The 19,556-nt window shown below is 45.5% G+C and overlaps 1 protein-coding gene across 1 annotated transcript in view; it reads right to left on the minus strand.

The window, feature by feature from the left end:
• ABCA1 (ATP binding cassette subfamily A member 1) overlaps positions 1-19,556 on the minus strand; it is a 92,270-nt gene that overhangs the window by 61,703 nt on the left and 11,011 nt on the right. The window contains exon 3 of the mRNA XM_024208018.3: positions 4,828-4,949. Within this exon, the coding sequence (XP_024063786.2) occupies positions 4,828-4,949 (122 nt within the window). The remainder of the gene's footprint in view (positions 1-4,827; positions 4,950-19,556) is intronic.

Here is a 19,556-nt window from a genome sequence, read left to right on the forward strand (position 1 = left end):
GTGTGTGTGTGTGTGTGTGTGTGTGTGTGTGTGTGTGTGTGTGTGTGATGAGATGGGAGGAGGTTGGTTCCTCCCTCTCTCTTCCTGACACGTTCACAAAGGAGTGGCCACAGCCTGGCGCTTGTAATTTTGCAATGTTTGGAACTGATCCTGAGCTACTGAAGTCAATGGGAACATTGCCACGGACTTCAATGGACATAAGACCAGATCCCTAACTCCTGTCCACAAACACCTCGTACTTTAAGTTAAGGATTCATTTCCTTTACAGATATTAAACAGGAATGAAAACCTGCTGGTTAGGCCTCAGCAGGAGTATTGTGTCCAGTTCTGGGCACCGCATTTCAAGAAAGATGTGGAGAAATTGGAAAGGGTCCAGAGAAGAGCAACAAGAATGATTAAAGGTCTTGAGAACATGACCTATGAAGGAAGGCTGAAAGAATTGGGTTTGTTTAGTTTGGAAAAGAGAAGACTGAGAGGGGACATGATAGCAGTTTTCAGGTATCTAAAAGGGTGTCATAAGGAGGAGGGAGAAAACTTGTTCACCTTAGCCTCTAAGGATAGAACAAGAAGCAATGGGCTTAAACTGCAGCAAGGGAGGTCTAGGTTGGACATTAGGAAAAAGTTCCTAACTGTCAGGGTGGTTAAACACTGGAATAAATTTCCCAGGGAGGTTGTGGAATCTCCATCTCTGGAGATATTTAAGAGTAGGTTAGATAAATGTCTATCAGGGATGGTCTAGACAGTATTTGGTCCTGCCATGCGGGCAGGGGACTGGACTCGATGACCTCTCGAGGTCCCTTCCAGTCCTAGAATCTATGAATCTATGAAAAAACCTCTGATCAATTATCTAATACCTGGGTCTCTCATGGGACTGATCTCCAAATCCCTTTAACAGGTCATTATGGCACTAGAGTCCTTTGAATGTGCAATGGTAAATGCTTAACACAGGTGATAAACAAGAGAAGCTCTGTGACTCTATTTGGAATGTCATGGTTTACTTTGTGAATAGTGGCAGGGCAACCAGATTTACACAACTAACAATAGCGTTTCTCTCCATTTCTGCTTTTCTTGGTTTGCAACCGCTAGCATGCCTGGACTGGACGTCAGTCTGAATCAAAGGTGATCACTAGGAGTCGGTCAGAGGGCGACCCCTGCTCAGAGCACCCTCTTGCGGCAGGCTGTGGCACAACAAGCAATGCTTGTCTCAGTTTCCCTTCTGCAGACTCCCAAGCACGCAACTCCCTCTGCTGCTGCTCCTCCTGCCTTCAGCCCTCTCCAGCCCTGGCTCTCTGGTTTGGGGACCCCAGTCAGCAAACCTCTCTTGATGCCCTCCTACCTTCAGCCTTCTCTAAGGAACCAACTTCAGCTTCCTTCCAGGACTCCTCCAGTAACCTGGTCTCTTTGGGGCCAGCCACACTGTGACAGAGTCTCACTAAAATCTCTTGTATCATTTTGAGCCAACGAAGTACAAGAACTTTCATATTTTTCAAGGCAAAAACATGTCAACCATCCAGTGGAGAGATGCCTATCTAAGGAAGGATGCAAATGGACTCAGAGTTATAGAACCTTAACTTCTGCCTACATCTGCACTCCAGAAACAGGATGAATCCAAGCTTTGTTCTCTGTTGAGTAAATGGGATGTGTTTTGTGATCTGTAATGGTGGCACTTCACAAAATCATTACCACCAGCACCACAGCAATATCAGAGAAGGATGGTCTTGCGGTTAAAGGCAGCGGACCTCAAGGGATTCAGGAGATCTGGGTTTAGTTTCCAATTCTGGCACAGATTTCCTGTGCGACTTGGGGCACAACACTTATAACAACAAAAATATCTGTATTAAACAAAAATAACAAGCAGACAGGACCAAAAAAAACCTCCCAGCCACATGAAGTCACAACTTCATGAAAATTACAATCGGTCTGAAATTGTGGTGACTTCAGGTAGAAGCATAAATTATAAATGACAGGCTAATTCCCCCAAGGAGTCTTAAAATGTCAAGATCATTTTTGTAGAAGTTGGGACTGTATCTGAAAAACAAGACACAGGTCACTTTATTTCAGGCTCATGGATCACAGTATCCTTTCTCTCCTGTCCACTAAGCACCGTGTATGTAAAACTGGGAGATTTGTTCCATAGATTTGTACAGTCAATCAGAAGTGGCTTAGGTGACCTAGGTGCAATTGTTCAGTCCTATTGTTAGTTATACTGTGGTAGCACCCAGGAGCCCCAGTCATGGGCCAAGACCCATTGTGCTAGGTGCTGTACAAATGCAGAACATAGAGACAGTCCCTGCCCCACAAACCTACAGTCTAAGTGGTTTTACAGCTTTCTATGTTTTCAGGGCTCAAATCTCCAGCTTCTGGCTGAGGAGGTCGTCGGGGTGGCTATCTCTTCGGCACTAATCAACACTCCTTTGAAAATCCCAGCCTAATTGGTCTGAGGAGTGCTATAGAGTGATCTGAGTTGGTGTCGTCTTTCCCCAAGAGCTGACTAGACTGCTCTTCAAGGCAGAGACCTTGTATCTCATCACATGTATCTGTACAGTACCTATAGAGTACACAATCCTGGTTGGAGCTTTAACTATATACCAATAATGTCCCCTTGGCACTGCCAGCTCCTACTTTTCTGAGGTGAATGAAAGAGAAAGCAGCACCTGGAAATAATCCCAGATCTCACACAGGGGGATACAGAGTCCTAACTTCAATACAGAGCGGGGAGAGGACTGTATACCTGCAGTGGGCACTAATTCTCTCTGCAGAGATCCTCCCCTCTACTTCTCCATTCCTACCCACCAAAACCAAACAAACCTTCCCCTCACAATCAATATTCAATCCAGCAGTAAAGTCAGGCCGCTCACACGACTCTCCAGCGAAATCACTTGGGAACATTTTATGCTTTTTCTGAGTCACAAGCCAGATCATGAAGTTTTTCAGGAAGAAAGACGTCTGCTTTGATTCATTATTTATATTATGGTAGTCCCTGAAGCCCCCTACCAGGCTCCAGAGTCCCACTGGGCGACGGTACAACTTGTTGATTTTGGTTTATGGCTACTACTGTACTTCAATGGAAAATATTATGGGGCTGGAAAACATCATTCAACAATACTGACAGAGTCCACACAAAACGTGTTCTTCTATTGACAAGATCAAGGTGTAAGTTAAAGTGATTCAAGAGAAACCTAGCTAGCAGTTTTCCCCTCTAGTGTCACCAGAGTAGCTCTAATATGTTGGTCTGCTAAAAGTATTACTTTCCCTCTCACTTATACTGCCTTCCTAATGGCTACTGTGGCTACCAAATCAAGTTCAAGTTTGTCAAAAGACTGGGCGCCAGTTAGTTTTATTTCATTTATCTTTTAATTATTAATCTCTTTAAAAGCTGTCTCTACATTCCCAATACTCAGCACTACACACGTTGTTAAAGTTCTCTGATTATGTGTCCCATGTTCACATCTAATATGTGCTTCTCTTTGATTCTATACTGAGCTTCAGAAAAATTAGGGCTGCAGACAGATTCCTTAAAATAGATACAAAGAATTTTTTTTAGAGTAATGTATTAACTTATAGGATTAACTATCCAAAGCAGATGGCTTTGTCAAATTCTAGAAAGCATCAAACATTTGTATGAATGAGACCAGCATCCGAAATTAAGAAGGATCAAAGTTTAAAAGGGTTAAGTCACCATCCTTCAGGATATAAACTGATCAAGAACAGGGCTGAGAAGAAGGAAGAATTTTCCCTCTATGCTAGACAACTGCATGGGCACTTGCGTTACTGTGAGCATACGTCGTCCTCTGACATCGGAAGCAACCAGCCCTGGCCAATGTCAGAAAGAGAAACATGAGCTAGGTAGGCCATTGAGCTTTTGCAGCCTAGTAAGCCCAATGTTCTGAGTTTGACAAAGAAAACAATTATGTCAAGGACTCCAGTATTTGCACCTTCCTGTATTATGTGCAGTAGCTTTCACACATCTCAGCCAAAATCAGGTCACCATTGTACCAGGCACCATTACGAATTTGGGTCCGATTTGGCAAATAGTTTCAGCCAAAAAAAAAAACTGATTTTTTCCCACAAAAATCAAAATGTTTCATTTTGACCATTTCAAAACCACATGTTTTGACTTTTCTTTTCAAAACAGCATTCTGTTTAGAAATTTGGCTAATTTTTTAAACCAAAACAAAGGGTAAAAAGCACACCAAAATTACCCAAAATGAAATGTCAAAAATAAAAAAAATCATTTGGGGTCAAACTGAATCAATTTTTCTTCAGATCCTTTGAAAAAAAGTCAATTATTCGCTTAGTTCCACTATGTTCTGTACAAGCACACTGTCCCTATCACAAAGAGCTGACAATCTAAACAAAAGACAGACAAAGGGTGGGGAAAAGGAACCTTCCTCTTCCCCATCGGACAGACTGGGAACCGAGGCACGGAGAAATTAAGTGATTTGCCCAAGGTCACTCTGGCAGTCTGCAGCAGAGCTCCTGAGTCCCATTCCTGTGACTTACCCACAAGGCCATCTTTTCTTTGTCATTGAGAAAGAAAAGTAAAATAGTCCAAACAACACTGCTTGGCCATGCATTTTCATTGGAAAGCAGGACTTGAGAAATTCTCTTTGGCTTTTCAAGTGTTCTGTGCCTTTTAGGCATTTCCAGACTCTCTACGTGGATTTTCAAGTCCTCTTACACCTTGCTGCAAACCAACCAAGATGAGATTGTAAGCTCTTTGGGGCAGGGACCATCTTTCTGCATTGGTACAGCAACCAGCACAATGGGGCAGGGCTCCTAGATGCTACCACAATAATAATAATAATGCTTGAAAGAGTTCCTCACCCGCTTGAGGTTGACCTCTGCATTCAGTATCTCATCCACAGCAAACGATGGCACGGAAACATTATGATGGAGAAAGTCTGAGAAGGTCTCGTTGTCGACCAGGAAATCCCGGAGTTTCAAACCTGTTAGGTGAGAAGCAAGCATCACTCGGTTTTATTTAGTGCAAATCAAAAAGGAGAAAGAATGTGAAATCTTCAAACTAAAATAGCAAAACCTGGTTGGGGGGAAGGGGAAGGGGCGATGACAATGCAGAACAAAAAAGGAAAACAGTAGCTGCTGCCAATGTGCTCTGAAATACAGCAGCTTGCAGAGATACATTGGGCCTGCCATGTTTTCACACCAAAAATAGAATCTTTGAAAACAACCTCCCTCCAACACCTTCACTAACACCTGATTTGTTGCATTTAATCAGCTGCCAGGCACATGAGATGCAAGGGGAGCTCAATGGTTCAGAATAAATTGCTCTTCAGTTTTGGGGAAATTCACTCCAGTGCAGAAGGCTAGGCACAAGAGGTTCAGGTCTCCACTTGAACTCTATTTTGTACGCTTAAGCAGAACTGAACTGGTGTACAGGGCAATAAGAAACTTACTAAATCTTATATAAAATGTTTGATCATTAATAACACGAGTACTACTAATAATCACCATCATTGTAACCTACCACAAGACATTTCCAGGCCAAGCACAGGCAGACACAAGTGTGCCTGGAGCCAGAGGTTACTTTATACAGATAGCACAGATAGATCTAGGAAGTAGTCTTGCCATCTCTCACTTTTTTTTTTGGTAAGTCTTATGATATTTAGTGTTTTTCTAAAAGCCCCAGTTCCTGGAATCATATGATTATATGAGAATCTCAGCTTTTTTCTTTTTCTTTTTCTTTTTAAAGCAGAATCTTCATGGTTGAGGCGAAACGCTGGAAAATGTTGTACCCTGAAGTCTTAGAAACCAGAGAGTAAAGAACAGAACCCCAACATTGATTTTTATTTTTTTAAAAACTCATGATTTTTAAACCAATCCCATGATTTGGGGGGCCTGACTCCGGGGCTTTTGAATGCTTGATGTTGGCAATACAAAGGAATGCAGTAGAGATGAAAGGTGCAAACGCTAAGCAGTGGGGAGTTGAGGGAAGAAAGAGATCTTGGGAGTCATTGTGGATAGTTCTCTGAAAACAGCCACACAACGTGCAGTGGCAGTCAAAAAAGCGAACAGAATGTTGGGAATCATTAGGAAAGGGACAGATAAGAAGACAGAAAATATCATATTGCCTCTATATAAATCCACGGTATGCCTGCATTTTGAATACTGTGTGCAGATCTGGCCGCCCCATCTCAAAAAAGATATGTTGGTATAGAAAAAAGGTACAGAAAAGGACAACAAAAATGATTAGGGGTATGGAACAGCTTCCATATGAGGAGAGATTAATAAGACTGGGACTTTTCAGCTTGGAAAAGAGATGACTAAGGGGAGATATGATAGAGGCCTATAAAATCATGACTGGTGTGGAGAAAGTAAACAAGGAAGTGTTGTATACTCCTTCTCATAACACAAGAACCAGGGATCACCAAATTAAATTAATAAGCAACAGGTGTAAAACAAACGGAAGTATTTCTTCACACAACGCACAGTCCACCTGTGGAACTCCTTGCCAGAGGATGTTGTGAAGGCCAAAACTATAATAGGGTTCAAAAAAGAAGGAGATAAGTTCATGGAGGATAGGTCCATCAATGGCTATTAGCCAGGCTGGGCAGGGATGGTGTCCCTAGCCTCTGTTTGCCAGAAGCTGTGAATAAGTGACAGGGATGGATCACTTGATAATTAACTGTTCTGTTCATTCCCTCTGAAGCACTTGGCATTAGCCACTGTTGGTAGACAGGACACTGGCCAGGTGGACCTTTGGTCTGACCCGATATGGCCGCTTTTCAGGGCCGGTGCAACCCATTAGGCGACCTAGGTGGTCGCCTAGGGCGCTAGCATTTGGGGGGCGGCATTTCGGGTCCTTCGGCGGCGACTGCGGCGGCCGGATCTTCGGCCGCCCCGGTCGTCGGCGGCATTTAGGCGGAGGGAGCTGGGGCAGGGGGGCGCGGGGAGGGCTGCCTGCAGCAAGTAAGGGGGGGGGGGCGGCATGCAGGGGAACTCCCCACCCCAGCTCACCTCTGCTCCGCCTCCTCCCATGAGCACGCCGCCCCGCTCTGCTTCTCTCCCTGCCAGGCTTGCGGCGCCAAACAGCTGATTGGCGCCGCAAGCCTGGGAGGCGGAAGAAGTGGAGCACCGACGGCGTGCTCCGGGAGAAGGTGGAGCAGAGGTAAGCTGTGGTGGGGAGCTGCCACACAGCTCCCCAGGGGGGCGGGGAGCTGCCGCAGGGCTCGGGGAGGGGGTGGAGCAGAGGTGAGCTGGGGTGGGGAGCTGCCGCACGGCTTCCTGGGCCGGGGGGAGCTGCTGCGCGGGGGGGCGCCTCAGGGTGGGGGGGTGGGGAGCTGCCATGGGGGGGTGCCTTAGGGCGGAGGAGGGGCGGAGAGCTGCCACAGGGCTGGGGGGGGGGGCAAGGTGGAAGTTTTGCCTAGGGAGCGAAACATCCTTGCACCCGCCCTGCCGCTTTTATGTTCTTATGAAGAGAATTGACATGGTTGACTCTAGAGAAGATTCATAGGCATAGGCTAAGCTGATTAGGTAGATATCCTGATGCCTTTTCTACTTAAGGAAGAGCAGAGGCACAAAACAAATTGGTAATTGATGGCAAAGAGGGAGAGCCCTAATGCAACGGACTCCTAATAGCTTGTATTCCCGCACGGCTGCACTGCTCATCCCAGAGGGAGCAGCAGCCACTGTGGCACAGGGCTCTCGTTCTTGTTTTCATCAGCTTGACTGCTTACAAGAAACACTCAGTGCCTTTCTGAGAAGGCACTGGAGTGAGCCTGCTGCAAAACTCCACAGCGCTGGGAGGGGATGGGGAGCACGCCAGGGTGGCCACATGTCCCAAGAACATGGAGTCCCACTCTCTGTATGCCTCTCAGGGTTTCTTTTGTCTCGACTTGGCAGGACACCAGTCTGGTATAAGAATTATGAGGCGAGAGCGGGGGAGGAAAAGCCACACTCCCCATTCTCCTTGCAGCACGAGCACGCCGGGGTTACTGTCGGTCATTGCTCTCTAGCCTACATCTCTGGTTACAAGTTCCCTGTAGCCTTTTTGTTCTACATGAAAAATAATCGCCACCATCAGCTGGGCTGAGGAAAGCTGGAGCTAACGCTGACAGGAGGTTACTTCAGGGTGAAAGCCTTATTCCCACTCCCAGGCAGGATGATTTAATAACCTGCCCATTGATCATACTGTGAAAAAAAACATAACAGGCTCGTGCAAACAAACAGGCCTAGTTTTCTTTTCAGCCAAGACTGGCACTAAGAAAAGTGGGCCAGATCCTCAGCTGGAGCAAATCAGCATAAGCCATTTACACCGATTCACACCAGCTGAGGGCTCTGCCCCCCAAAATTACTCCGATTCAAAAATCTCCTTCCTCCTGATTTCTGGCTACTTCCTAACTGCACTGCATTGGCTAAAGAATTACTCGGTATGTTTGGGTTTTGGTGAGATCATCAACAGCACTGAAACTCAAATGGACAAAGAGATTAGCTGGACAAAGACACAGTGGCATTTAAAGATCAGACATTTGCAAGCTTTTTCATTTAGCCCAATTCTAAATAGAGTCTATTTTTCTAGTTGCTCTTTTAATAAAATTTTATTGAACAACAATTCTCCTGCTCTTCCTGTATTTCCTCCTCCTTTGTTCTTTATTGCTGCTCGGAAACTGGATCTTTGTTAGTTAGGAAGATTCTCTTTAGTTTGTCTAACTCAAAGTGTTTGGACAACTGCAGCAAAGCAACGTGCATTTTATTACAGAATGTAAAGAAGCTATTTTTGGATTCCCACTGCCCTGTCTGTAAAGATGATGTGGACTGCGAAGGAACCTTGTCTTCTTACTTGTCTATAAATTAACTAACACAATGTCCCTCGGGTGTTTTCTTTCCTCATTATCAGCCAGCTTTTTCAAAAGTACACAGTGCTGGCTGAAATTCCCATCCCAGGCATATTTCTACGTTTGTTTTCATCCCGATTCCTGACAAAAAGTCAAAGTTTTTCACCAAATGGAAAATTCAAAAAAATGTTGATTCAGAAATGCCAAAACATTTTGTTTCAGGTTGGTGCGACATTAATCTTTCTCCCACAAGCAACTGTGCTGACATGCCTGAGGTCCCACAGAAAGCCTGTAGCAAAGCAATGACTTGTCTTGACCTCAAGTCCAGTGCCTGAACCAAAAGGCCAACCTCCTTCTTGGTGAGCTCACCCCGCCTCTGGTCCTCTTTCCATCACGACAGACTGAGCCACCCCACAGAGTCCCCGCTCTTCAAATCACGGAGGCCCACACACTGACTTGCCCCTGAAGCCAGTCACAGGTGGGGAGGGGAGCAGAGCAATGCAATCAATCTAAACTCCAGCACTGCACAGTCAAAGTGTATGTCTACACTACAGACCTTACAGCGGCACAGCTATACTGATGCAGCTGTGCCGCTGTAAGATCTCCCGTGTAGCTGCTCTCTGCCAAAGGGACAGAACTACACAATTCCCAATGAGCGGCGGTAGCTGACAGAGCTGTCCACACTGGCATTTCTGTCGGTGTAACTTATGTCGCTCAGGGGTGTGTTTTTTTCCACACATCTGAGCGACATAAATTATACTGACAAAAGTGCTAGCGTAGACGTAGCCTTAGAAGACGAGGCTTTTTTAAAGGCGTCCCTTTCAAAACACCCATCATTCTGTCCAAGGCTATTTACCCACCAGAGCATAACACAACCGATGCAAACAATGCAAGATTGTTAGTTCAAAACTGCCACAATGCCCGCAAACAACACAGTCATAGTTCCTGAATGCGCTAACAACATACTAAGTAATGGGAGCACTTAAGGTGGGAGGACACTTGCTGGAATTACAGCGTAATCACCAAAATGCATCCCTGCCATTAAAGAAATTCTTCACCCCCTGTTGGGATGATCTATGTTCTACTGCGATGGAACAGCTCACCCCCTTCGTCCTGCCCTTTGCTGCCAACAGAGCCAGTCGAGTTCAGTACCAGAGTACGGCTTGTGCTTCTGACAAACGAGGCAGCAGATCAGGCCCTTCAAGGTTGAAACGTATAAAATAAATAAAGTTAGAGATGAGCCCTAATCATGAAACTTGGATCTGAGTTTGGGTGTAGGCTCAGCTGGTGTAAATCAATTTAGCACCACTGAAGTCAATAGAGCTTTGCTGATTTACACCAGCTGAGGATCTAACCTAACATGTGAAAGGAGCTCCTCTCCCTACTGTACAGCCAGCTTTGCTCTTTAATTCCCAGTCTACCCACACTAAGGCCTGGATCTTGCAAGGAGCTGTGCTGAGCTCAGGACTGGAGGCTTGCTCTCTGCTGCTCTTTGTTAATTAAAAGGTCTGAAGAAAACAAGGCAGCCAGTCAGTCCATGTGCCATGACTGCACCTTCAGCAACTGCAGACACTCTTCTAGTGGTGTCAAGTATCAGGGGGTAGCCGTGTTAGTCTGTATGCACAAAAACAACAAGGAGTCTGGTGGCACCTTAAAGACTAACAGATTTATTTGGGCATAAGCTTTCGTGGGTAAAAACCCACTTCTTCAGCTGTCTAGTGGGACATTCAAGACAGAAAACAATTATGTTATTTCCTGCACTTCCTTTGCTATTACTGGATTGATCGGCTTTTGGCTGAACTTCCATTTCTCCCAGCTCAGCCACTCCTTTCCCTTGATCCTGAAGTGCAGTCATAACCCTTTATTTATTATCTCAGAGGCTGCTAATAGAAAAGTGATTGTGTTGCCATAAAAACAGCATTAAGGCATCACTGCAAGATCAAGTGGCAAGACCAGACGAGTTATGGAAGCCTTTACTTTGCTCCTTAGCATCGGCAGATTCTTGTAAGTGCCTGCAGGCGAGTGGATTCCTTTCCCGGCACAAAGCAATCACACGCCTGCCTCTCTCAATTAACAAAAGCGGCAATGCAAGATTGAGAAATCCATGGGAACGATCAGTGGATGTTTCTTTCCTTGTGATGTGATTGAGAAGGGGCTGCAAGGCACAAAGATACCCACTAGGTAGGGTTCAGACTTATGGGGCCTGATTCTCAGCTCTGGGTGAGCTGCACTTGATACAGAAACTGGAGTGAGGAGAGGGACACCTTTGCCCCTCTTGGTATACTGGGGCTAAGCCCATTTATAAATCAGAGCAGTGCCAGGACTGGTCTATCATACCCCAGGCTGCCAAAGACCTTAAGGAGCTGTTCCAACAGCCGGGAGCAACCAAAGTGCACTTGCATTGCGTACCATCCTTCTGGATCCCTGCCCTCCCCAACAAGTTCTCTCCCCCCACAGCTGCCCCTTGCACTGCACCAATACAGACAGCATCAGCGGTCTGGTCCACCTGTTTGTTGCAAGGTGAGCTGTCTCTTCCCACACAGATCCCTAACCCAGCAAATGAAAATGTATTTTAAGGACCACTTCTGCATCACGCAAGATGGCCATAGGGTAAGCGGCGCTGCAGCATTTTACCTTCCCCGTTACACAAATGGAAAACCAGAGACACACAAGTGCATTGACCTGTCCGGTAGACAGTCTGACCCAGTGGGACATGGCATAGGACTGGGATCCAGGAGGCATCGTGTTCTCAGCCTGGATCATCCATTGATTTACTGAGCAAGTCTCTTACCCTCAATTTCCCTGCATATAAAATCGAGATAACATTCTCTTTGGTGAAACTTCTCCATCATAGAGCTGAGCACCCACTCCTTCCATCAGCCCCCACAAAAATAAAGACCTGAAATAAACAACCCAAACAAACAAAATAACCCTACCCCAATCAGAATTCTTCTACTTAGAAAAGAGAGAAGAATAGCAACTTCACTAATGCTAATCTATTTTCTGAGGAAGGCATTTAGATATGATGGTGATGGACAGCAACATGAAACCCTAAGACAGGCTAGTAAATTACCAATGTCAGATATGGGAATAGAACTCAGGACCTGTGAGCTCTCAGCGTCTCTTGCTTATCCAGAGGAACCAGCAATGTTAGAGACTATATTAGCAAAGGACCTACTGATCCAGTGACCCAGCTCTGTTATGGTACAAACAAACCCTTTTGATTCCCAGTAATCAGCCAGTGCTGGGCAATTTTCATTTGCCCGTGTTATATTCCCATGATTAAACTTTTGGCAACACATCCATGCAGCGTGCTGGAGCGTCACACAAGCCTCCTTTAAGGGCTCATTTGGCTTTTCATTTTTTCTTCCCTCCACATGGCATCCTTCCCTTGTACAGGTGGTATAGCTCTCACAGCTAAATCTCTTCCTACCTGATGCCGACAGGAGCTAAAACAGTCATAGGAACATGTTACACAACATTACCTTGATTTGCTGACAGGAAATTGAGCAGCTCGGAAGGCCTGTGGTGCAAGATCTGCTAGCATCAACACGCCAGCCTAATCTGCCAACAGTTGTCCCTTTCCCATGTAAACGTATTGTCCTTTTGCTGTGGGAGGTGGTAGGCCTATCTGCTCTCAAGCCATAAAGTGCCTCAGCCTGTTGTCAGGGGAGACAACCAGTTATGTTAAGGCCCATCCAGAACCTTCACACATCTTCCTTTTCGGAAAACAGGCTACTGTGGGAGGTTGTGGGATCCCCATCACTGGAGGTTTTTTAAGAACAGGTTGGACAAACACCTGGCAGGGATGGTGTTGGTTTATTTGGCCCTGTCTCAGCCCAGGAGACTGGACTTGATGACTTCTAGAAGTCCCTTCCAGGCCTACATTTCTATGAGTCTGAGTTTAAGAAGGATTCAAGCAGTTCCCTTTCTCCTGTCTGTTTCATTTACTTGTCTGACTGCTAAGTTTCTTCTGAGAGAGGGGGGAAAGGTTATGTGCAACTCTGGAGAATGGCTCACTCCTCCTCCTCCTCTTTTGGAGGTCATGCTGGGAAGGTTTCAGTCAGACGGGCAGTTCCATGCTACAGAGTGTGAGCCAGGCAATCCTGGAGCACCTCACGGGACTAATAGAGCCACAGCATTAGTGAGAGGCAAACTGCAAAATGTTATCCACCTCTTCCCTCTGACCCGTCTGAGTTCCTCATTTCCCACAGCGAGCACGAGCTCCTCACGAACAATTGCACACCACAGGCCGGATCCTCAAATAGTATGAACTGGTGTCGCTCTGTTGGCTTCAGTGGAGCAACAGCAATTTACACCAGTGGAGAATCTGGCATACAGCCGCCAGACCAATCCATAGAAACAAATTATTTTTTTCTGCTGGTAGTACCTTGGGTCCCCAGTGGTTATCAAGGCCCTGTTGAGCTAGACAGTGTATATACATATAGTCACAGACAGTCCCTGCCCCAAACAGCTTACAATGGGCAGGAGGGGAAACAGTGGCACGGAGGTGAAGTGACTTGTCCAAGGTCACACAGCAGGTCAATGGCAGAGCTGAGATTAGAAGCCAGGTCTGCAGACTGTCAGACCTGCATCCGACCCACTAGAGAACAGTCTCCTTATTTAAATACTGCAGACAAGCAGGGAAAGAGACAAATGCTCTATTATCTCTTCTTCCACCCTGGACCAGATTCTGTGATTAGTACAAACAAGAGTAAAACAAGGTTTGCCAAATGGAGACTAAAACAAAGAGAAAAACTTATTTTCAAGCTTCTAACAGAGTATTAAACATGATACGATTTAAAAAAAAAACACCAGGCTTATGAGGTACTGGGAAGTAACAGAGAGAGAGTGTGTGTAAATATGGTGCAAGCTCCGATGGGCAGAAAATTTAAACTAAAATGAAAATTCCCCCCAAAATTGTTTGTTTTGGTTGAAAAGCCATTGCTTGTCTCCCCCGACTACCTGTCCCCCCCAAAATCAACCACTTTTAACACTTATGCTTTAGGCTTTTAAGCCAACCTCTGATTATTGGGAGTCAGAAGGGAAATTTCTCCAGGACAAGTTATTGCATAAACTGCCTACTGCAACGGTTCTTGCAACTTCTTCTGAAGTAACTGATACCAGTCATCATTGGAGACGTTATACTGGACCAGAAAAACTACTGGTCTGATCTGATGATACAGCAATTTCTATGTTCCTGACAATTTCCTGGGAGTCCTGATGAAAACCAGGGCAAATATGCACTAACTGCATGAAAAGGTATCACCATTCAAATCAGGATTATCCCACTGCGGAGCACAACTTTGTAATCAGAGCAGAACACGCTGGAGTTCAGCACTAGTAGTACGCTGTTTAGAACATACTGGAAAGTGTGGGTATGTCCACACAGCAAAGAAAACCCCACGGCTGACCCGTGCCAGCCAACTTGGGCTTGTGGACTATGCACAGGTTTTTCTTTGCTGTGTAGACATACCCTGTGTCTTCATGCCACTGCCCCCTGCTGCCTAGAATGTCTAATCATTCCAGGGCTTGTTATGTCACTTTCAAGTGCAGTGGTTCTCAACCCGCAGCCCAATCAGCACACAGCTGCGGCCCGTGTGACATCCTCAGGGCCATACATGTAATATATATATTGTGTGGATGCAGCCCACAAAAGGCATAGAGAACTGCATCTGTAGTGTTGGAAAGGTCTGGGTTATGGCAGCTGGATGGCACAGACAGGGCAAGCACTGAGACTCAGCTAGGAAAACACTACTCAGCCAAGCTCAAAGCCTTTGCTAGTCTTGCCCCAGGAATGAATCCACTTCTGGCACATGCCTGTGTTCAGCCATCATCTGAGAAGGTCCTGTTAACAACAACACACAGAGATTCATAAGGGGAAGGTCCACCGTAAATCCTGCCTTCAGATGCACACGCAAAGCTGCTACTAACATCAACAAGAACTACCTGTGTGCATCCTAAAGTTAGTATTTATTAATTATTATTATTATAGGCAGGGCTGGTAGCATCATCTATTTTTAGGGCTGTGCAATAGTTCCCATTATCACACTGCCTTAAAAACTACTTTAAAGGAACAGTAAGGTTCTGAAAAAAAGCAAGACAGAAGTAGGCAATGCTCGTTTAAGCAGGGAAAGACACTCCTACCATATGTCCTTTAAAATCAAGCACAAGAGGGCAAATGCTGGTTGGAAACTGGATGTTTTGGTTCCCAAAGCACTGGAGGATTTCTAATTCCCAGATCAGCCTGTAATTTAATCTGTACAACAGTATCCCCTTCATAGCTGCCAGTGTACAGTACACACTCCACGGGCCAGATCCTCAGCTGATGTAAATCAGCACAGCTATGTTAACTTCAAGAGTTATCACAGTTTTACACCAGCTGAGGCTCTAACCCACCACATGCAGGCAAGTTGCATGCATTCAGCTGACTTACAATATACTGCATGTCTATAGTATATCTTTCATCTCAAATTAGTCCATAGTTCTTTGCAAATGTGACTCAATATACAGGCTACAGTACATGGAGGAATCACTTCACTAAAATGCAGCTACCTCTGGGGTGAAATACAACCACTGCTTAACATGCAGCAACACAACAGACAACAGTTTAGACCAAGAAGTCAGGAAGAATGCTGTAGCTAGCTGAAACTGCAAGGGCATTTAGCAACAGGAGGCAGAACGTAATTACACATATTGGATTTTAGCCGGAACCCTGGGGTTAACACTCCCCTATTTATATTACCAATAACATTTTAAAAGGTAAGGCATTTGATTTCCATGAAGAAGCAGCCTGCAAAAATCTATTTTCCATGGATTTCATAGATATTTTGGTTAAAGTATGCTCCACGTCCCTGCCTGGCTAAAGCTGACCTTTGATTCAACACAGATCATATTTCCAACACATCAGTCTTTTACTGCCCCACTGTTACACTAAAATCCATGCCACCGCACACTGTATTTTGGAGTGAGGTCTCAAGTCCCTTGGCAGCTGTTACTTAGCTCACAGGGATATTGTAAAAATTGATTAGTGAATGTCTGTAGAGCACTTTGAAGATGAAAAGTGCTCTGAATGGAGAAGTTCCCAAATCTGAACACTGAATCTGGGGAGGTAGGGCCTCAGAACCAAATCCCTCCCTACGGATTTGGTTCCAGGTGAGATGCAAATGTGGAAGGGACCTATGTTCTAGCCATATATCTGATGTGGCTGCGATCTCTCAAAAACAACCATTTGCACAAGATTTCTGTTCCAGATGGTGGAAGTCTCCCAAAAACAGCTGATCTGTCCATCATTCAAAATGTTGTAAGCTTCCCACGGTCACTTTCTCACCATTTTTGGCAGAAATGTCACAAGACAGTGGTGCTATCAAACCCACACTGGAATCAAAGCCATGGGTCAAACCGAAACCATGAACCCTAGCCCAGGTCCAAGCTCTACTTACTCAGCTGAAGCCAAATGCAACATTCAGCAAATTAGCCAATTTTTACATTTCAAGATTTGGGGGGTTAAAAGTTACTAGAAACAAACCCAGAAATTCTGTCAACACAGCCTGAAGAGAGAAAATAATTGCACACTGAAGATAACCATGTGCATATATTTCTGATTACACAATACCAGTGTGTAATAAACTATGCTGTCAAGTTTATATAGATAATGGGAAACCACGGAAGTTCTATTGTTTACTCAGTACAATTTTTACTTCTCAGTTCCAGATAGAATCTGTATTTACAGATAAGGCTACAGCAGGTACTTTAGTTGACTAAAAGCAAAGCCACACAGAGCTTTCAGAAACAACCCCAGCAGTGTCTTATGCAGGCAGATACTAGTTACACTGACTAACATCAGAACTGGGAAGTGCTTGTTTTCTCTATTATTATGGCTGTATCCAGGCAGTAAAGACAAGCTAATGGAAAGATAAAAACAGTGTCCTTAAGATACAGTATTTTGTTGCCTACTGGAATAATACTGTTATGTATTGTAAGTGCTATCATTAAAAAAAACAAAAACTATCAGTTTTCCTGGGCCTGGAGCCAATCAGTAAGTTGGCAATGCAGAACATACTGAAGAAGGTAACAGAATTGCCAGCCAATACCGGCGAATAGTATTACACTTAAGACTCTCCGTTCTGCTAACACACACACGCAGTCCGGTGCTAGCCCATGAGGAGCCTTAAGTAGGAATATTTTGCCTCCCCTCACTCCCACAACACATACTAATTAATAGGGGGCCCCCTTGAGCTGCTCGGGAAGTTCAGATCTGAACTACACATCTGAGTCCAGTTCTGCTAGAATCGCATGAGTACAGTGCACATTGTACTGTACCACCCTGTGCCGTGTTGCCAAGCTCCACCTCTGATTGTGGATCATGTAATTATGCTGTTAAAGAAAACAGATGCTTTGAAAGTTCAGGGGCATCCTGACCCACAGAGCGCTCCATGGGGAAAAGAGATTTAACACTTCACCAGACCTTTGTATCCAAACTGCTGCAGAGATAATTTCCTACACAAATCCTACCATTGACTTGGAAAAATAAAAGGGGAAAGCAGAAGTTAATTACATTTAAAGGGATAAATTCTCAGCATGGAACATGGGGAATTCAGTATATACAATAAAGGCTAGCTAAAGGAGCTATATATTTAATCCCCAACACACACAGTTCTACCAATATCATACTAAGGGTCTATCTACACTGGAAAAAAGGGATGTTTTTAACTTGGGTTAGTTAACTCAGGTTAAAATAGCAATGAAGACACAGCAACTTGGCTTTTAACTTAGATAGCAGTTTGCATTCAACCTCAGACTCCCCTATAAACTTTAACTCGAGCTGCTAACCCAAGTTAAAAGCTGAACGGACGTGTCTTCACTGCTATTTTAACCTGAGTTAAGAACCCACCTTTTTATTTGCAATGTAGACATACCTAAGAAACCTTTCACTTGCAGGCTTCATACTTGCATTTTCTGGCAGGGTGTCTTGTTTCGGTATAAAACAGAAAAACAACAGGATTCATTTAGATTCTGGGTCCACTGCCTGTGGGAGGGGGTCCCAGAGACATGCCACCACAAAGGCGAACATGCAAGCACTGGCTGGGATTTTTAAAGCAGTCCCAGGGATTCAGACTCAACTTCCAGTCATTTTAACAGAAGAATTGAGCGAGACTTTCAAAAGCGTTCAGCATTCGCCTAACTCTACTCCCCATGATTTCAACAGGAGCAGAGTTTTAGCCCACATGGACTGCTTTTGAAACTTCCACCCTGTATGTCTCAATACCCTTGACTGCTCTGAAAACCTCAACCACTGGGACTGAGACAGGCAGTGTATTTCTAAAAACTGCTTGAATTGGTCACCAATTGGTCACAATTAAGGCCCGGCTTGACAAAGCCCTGGCTGGGATGATTTAGTTGGGAATTGGTCCTGCTTTGAGCAGGGGGTTGGACTAGATGACCTCCTGAGGTCCCTTCCAACCCTGATATTCTATGATTCTATGATTCTACCAAGGTGTTCGTTTTGGTAGGTAAAGCAAAGCACACAATGGGATTAACTGTATGGAAACCTCCCACTGAGTGATATGGAAAGTGCACACAGCAGAGTTAACTACTCTCAGTTGCCTTATCCCAGAGCACAGATCTATCCTTTCATGCCTGAGAGCAGTGTATTGGGCAGCAAAAATGTTCTCTAGAACCAAGAGAAGCCAAACTGCATGATGGGAGTGCTAGACTCCATTTTGGGTCCTCAGGTGAGTGCTGCTATTTACACCTTTACATAGCCCCACGTGGTGCTGGGCAGGCAGCTCCCCACTGAAGAGTGGGAAAATGCTACATATATTTGTTGCTTGCTTTGTTCTCATTCTGATTTGTTTGGTTTTTGGTGGTGGTCCCTTCCAGGGCAAAGTGAGAAAGGAAAGTGTTTTAAGGAAGAGAGGAGGAAAAGATACACATTAAAAAAAGAGAGAGAGAGAGAGAGAAAAGGTGGAGGGGGCTGATTAGCTGAAACCAAAAGAGAGTGGAGCCAAGGATTGATAATGCTGGTTTCTGGCCTCATCAGGTCAGGATGAAGGGTTGGTTAGACTTGAGCACGAACAGTGGGGTTTGAAGGCAGCCGTGTTAGTCCTTAAATGTGGGTTTGATGACGTGATGGGGGGGGGTGACTATTTCATACAGCTGTCACTACAGACACTTTGTTAATGTGTTTTTTTGAATGAGCTCTTCGGTTCAAACCCGTTTCTTTCAGTAGTCTCTTGGTGTCTCCCTGCCCTTTCTCTTGCCCATATTTCTGTGAGTCTACAACCCTGTCTCCTACCCAGTGTTTCTCAAACGTGCCACCACGGGCTTTTCGTGCAGCCACTACACCCTCCTGAGGGGTAATGGGGGGGGAAGGGAGGTAAAGTATCAGCCTCTGCCCCTCCTGTTGCTCCTGGATGCGCCACCCTGCATTGCCTCTGGAGACAGGCGGGGCACACTGCTGCAGAAACAAGGGGAGTTCTCAAGGAGGGGAGGGGAGGGGCTTGGGGTGGTTGGGCAGCAGGCTCCACTGGCGCGACTTCAGGAGCCTGGCCACAGGGATTCAGGAGCCAATCCCCAGCTCCAGCCATGTGGTCCTGGCTTTGGGCTCTGGCCCCTGGCACCAGCCCCTGGTCCCCGGCTCTGGTCCCATGCTCCAGCTGTGTGGCGGCGGCGGCAGCCAGCTCTGAGTGCTGACCCCGGCCCCATCCACACGGCAGCAGGCTCTGACCCCTGGCTCCAGCCGCGCGGCCCCTAGCTCTG

Source organism: Terrapene carolina, unplaced genomic scaffold (genome assembly GCF_002925995.2).
Source record: "Terrapene carolina triunguis isolate 2854851 unplaced genomic scaffold, T_m_triunguis-2.0 Scaffold94, whole genome shotgun sequence".
Classification (NCBI taxonomy): domain Eukaryota; kingdom Metazoa; phylum Chordata; order Testudines; family Emydidae; genus Terrapene; species Terrapene triunguis.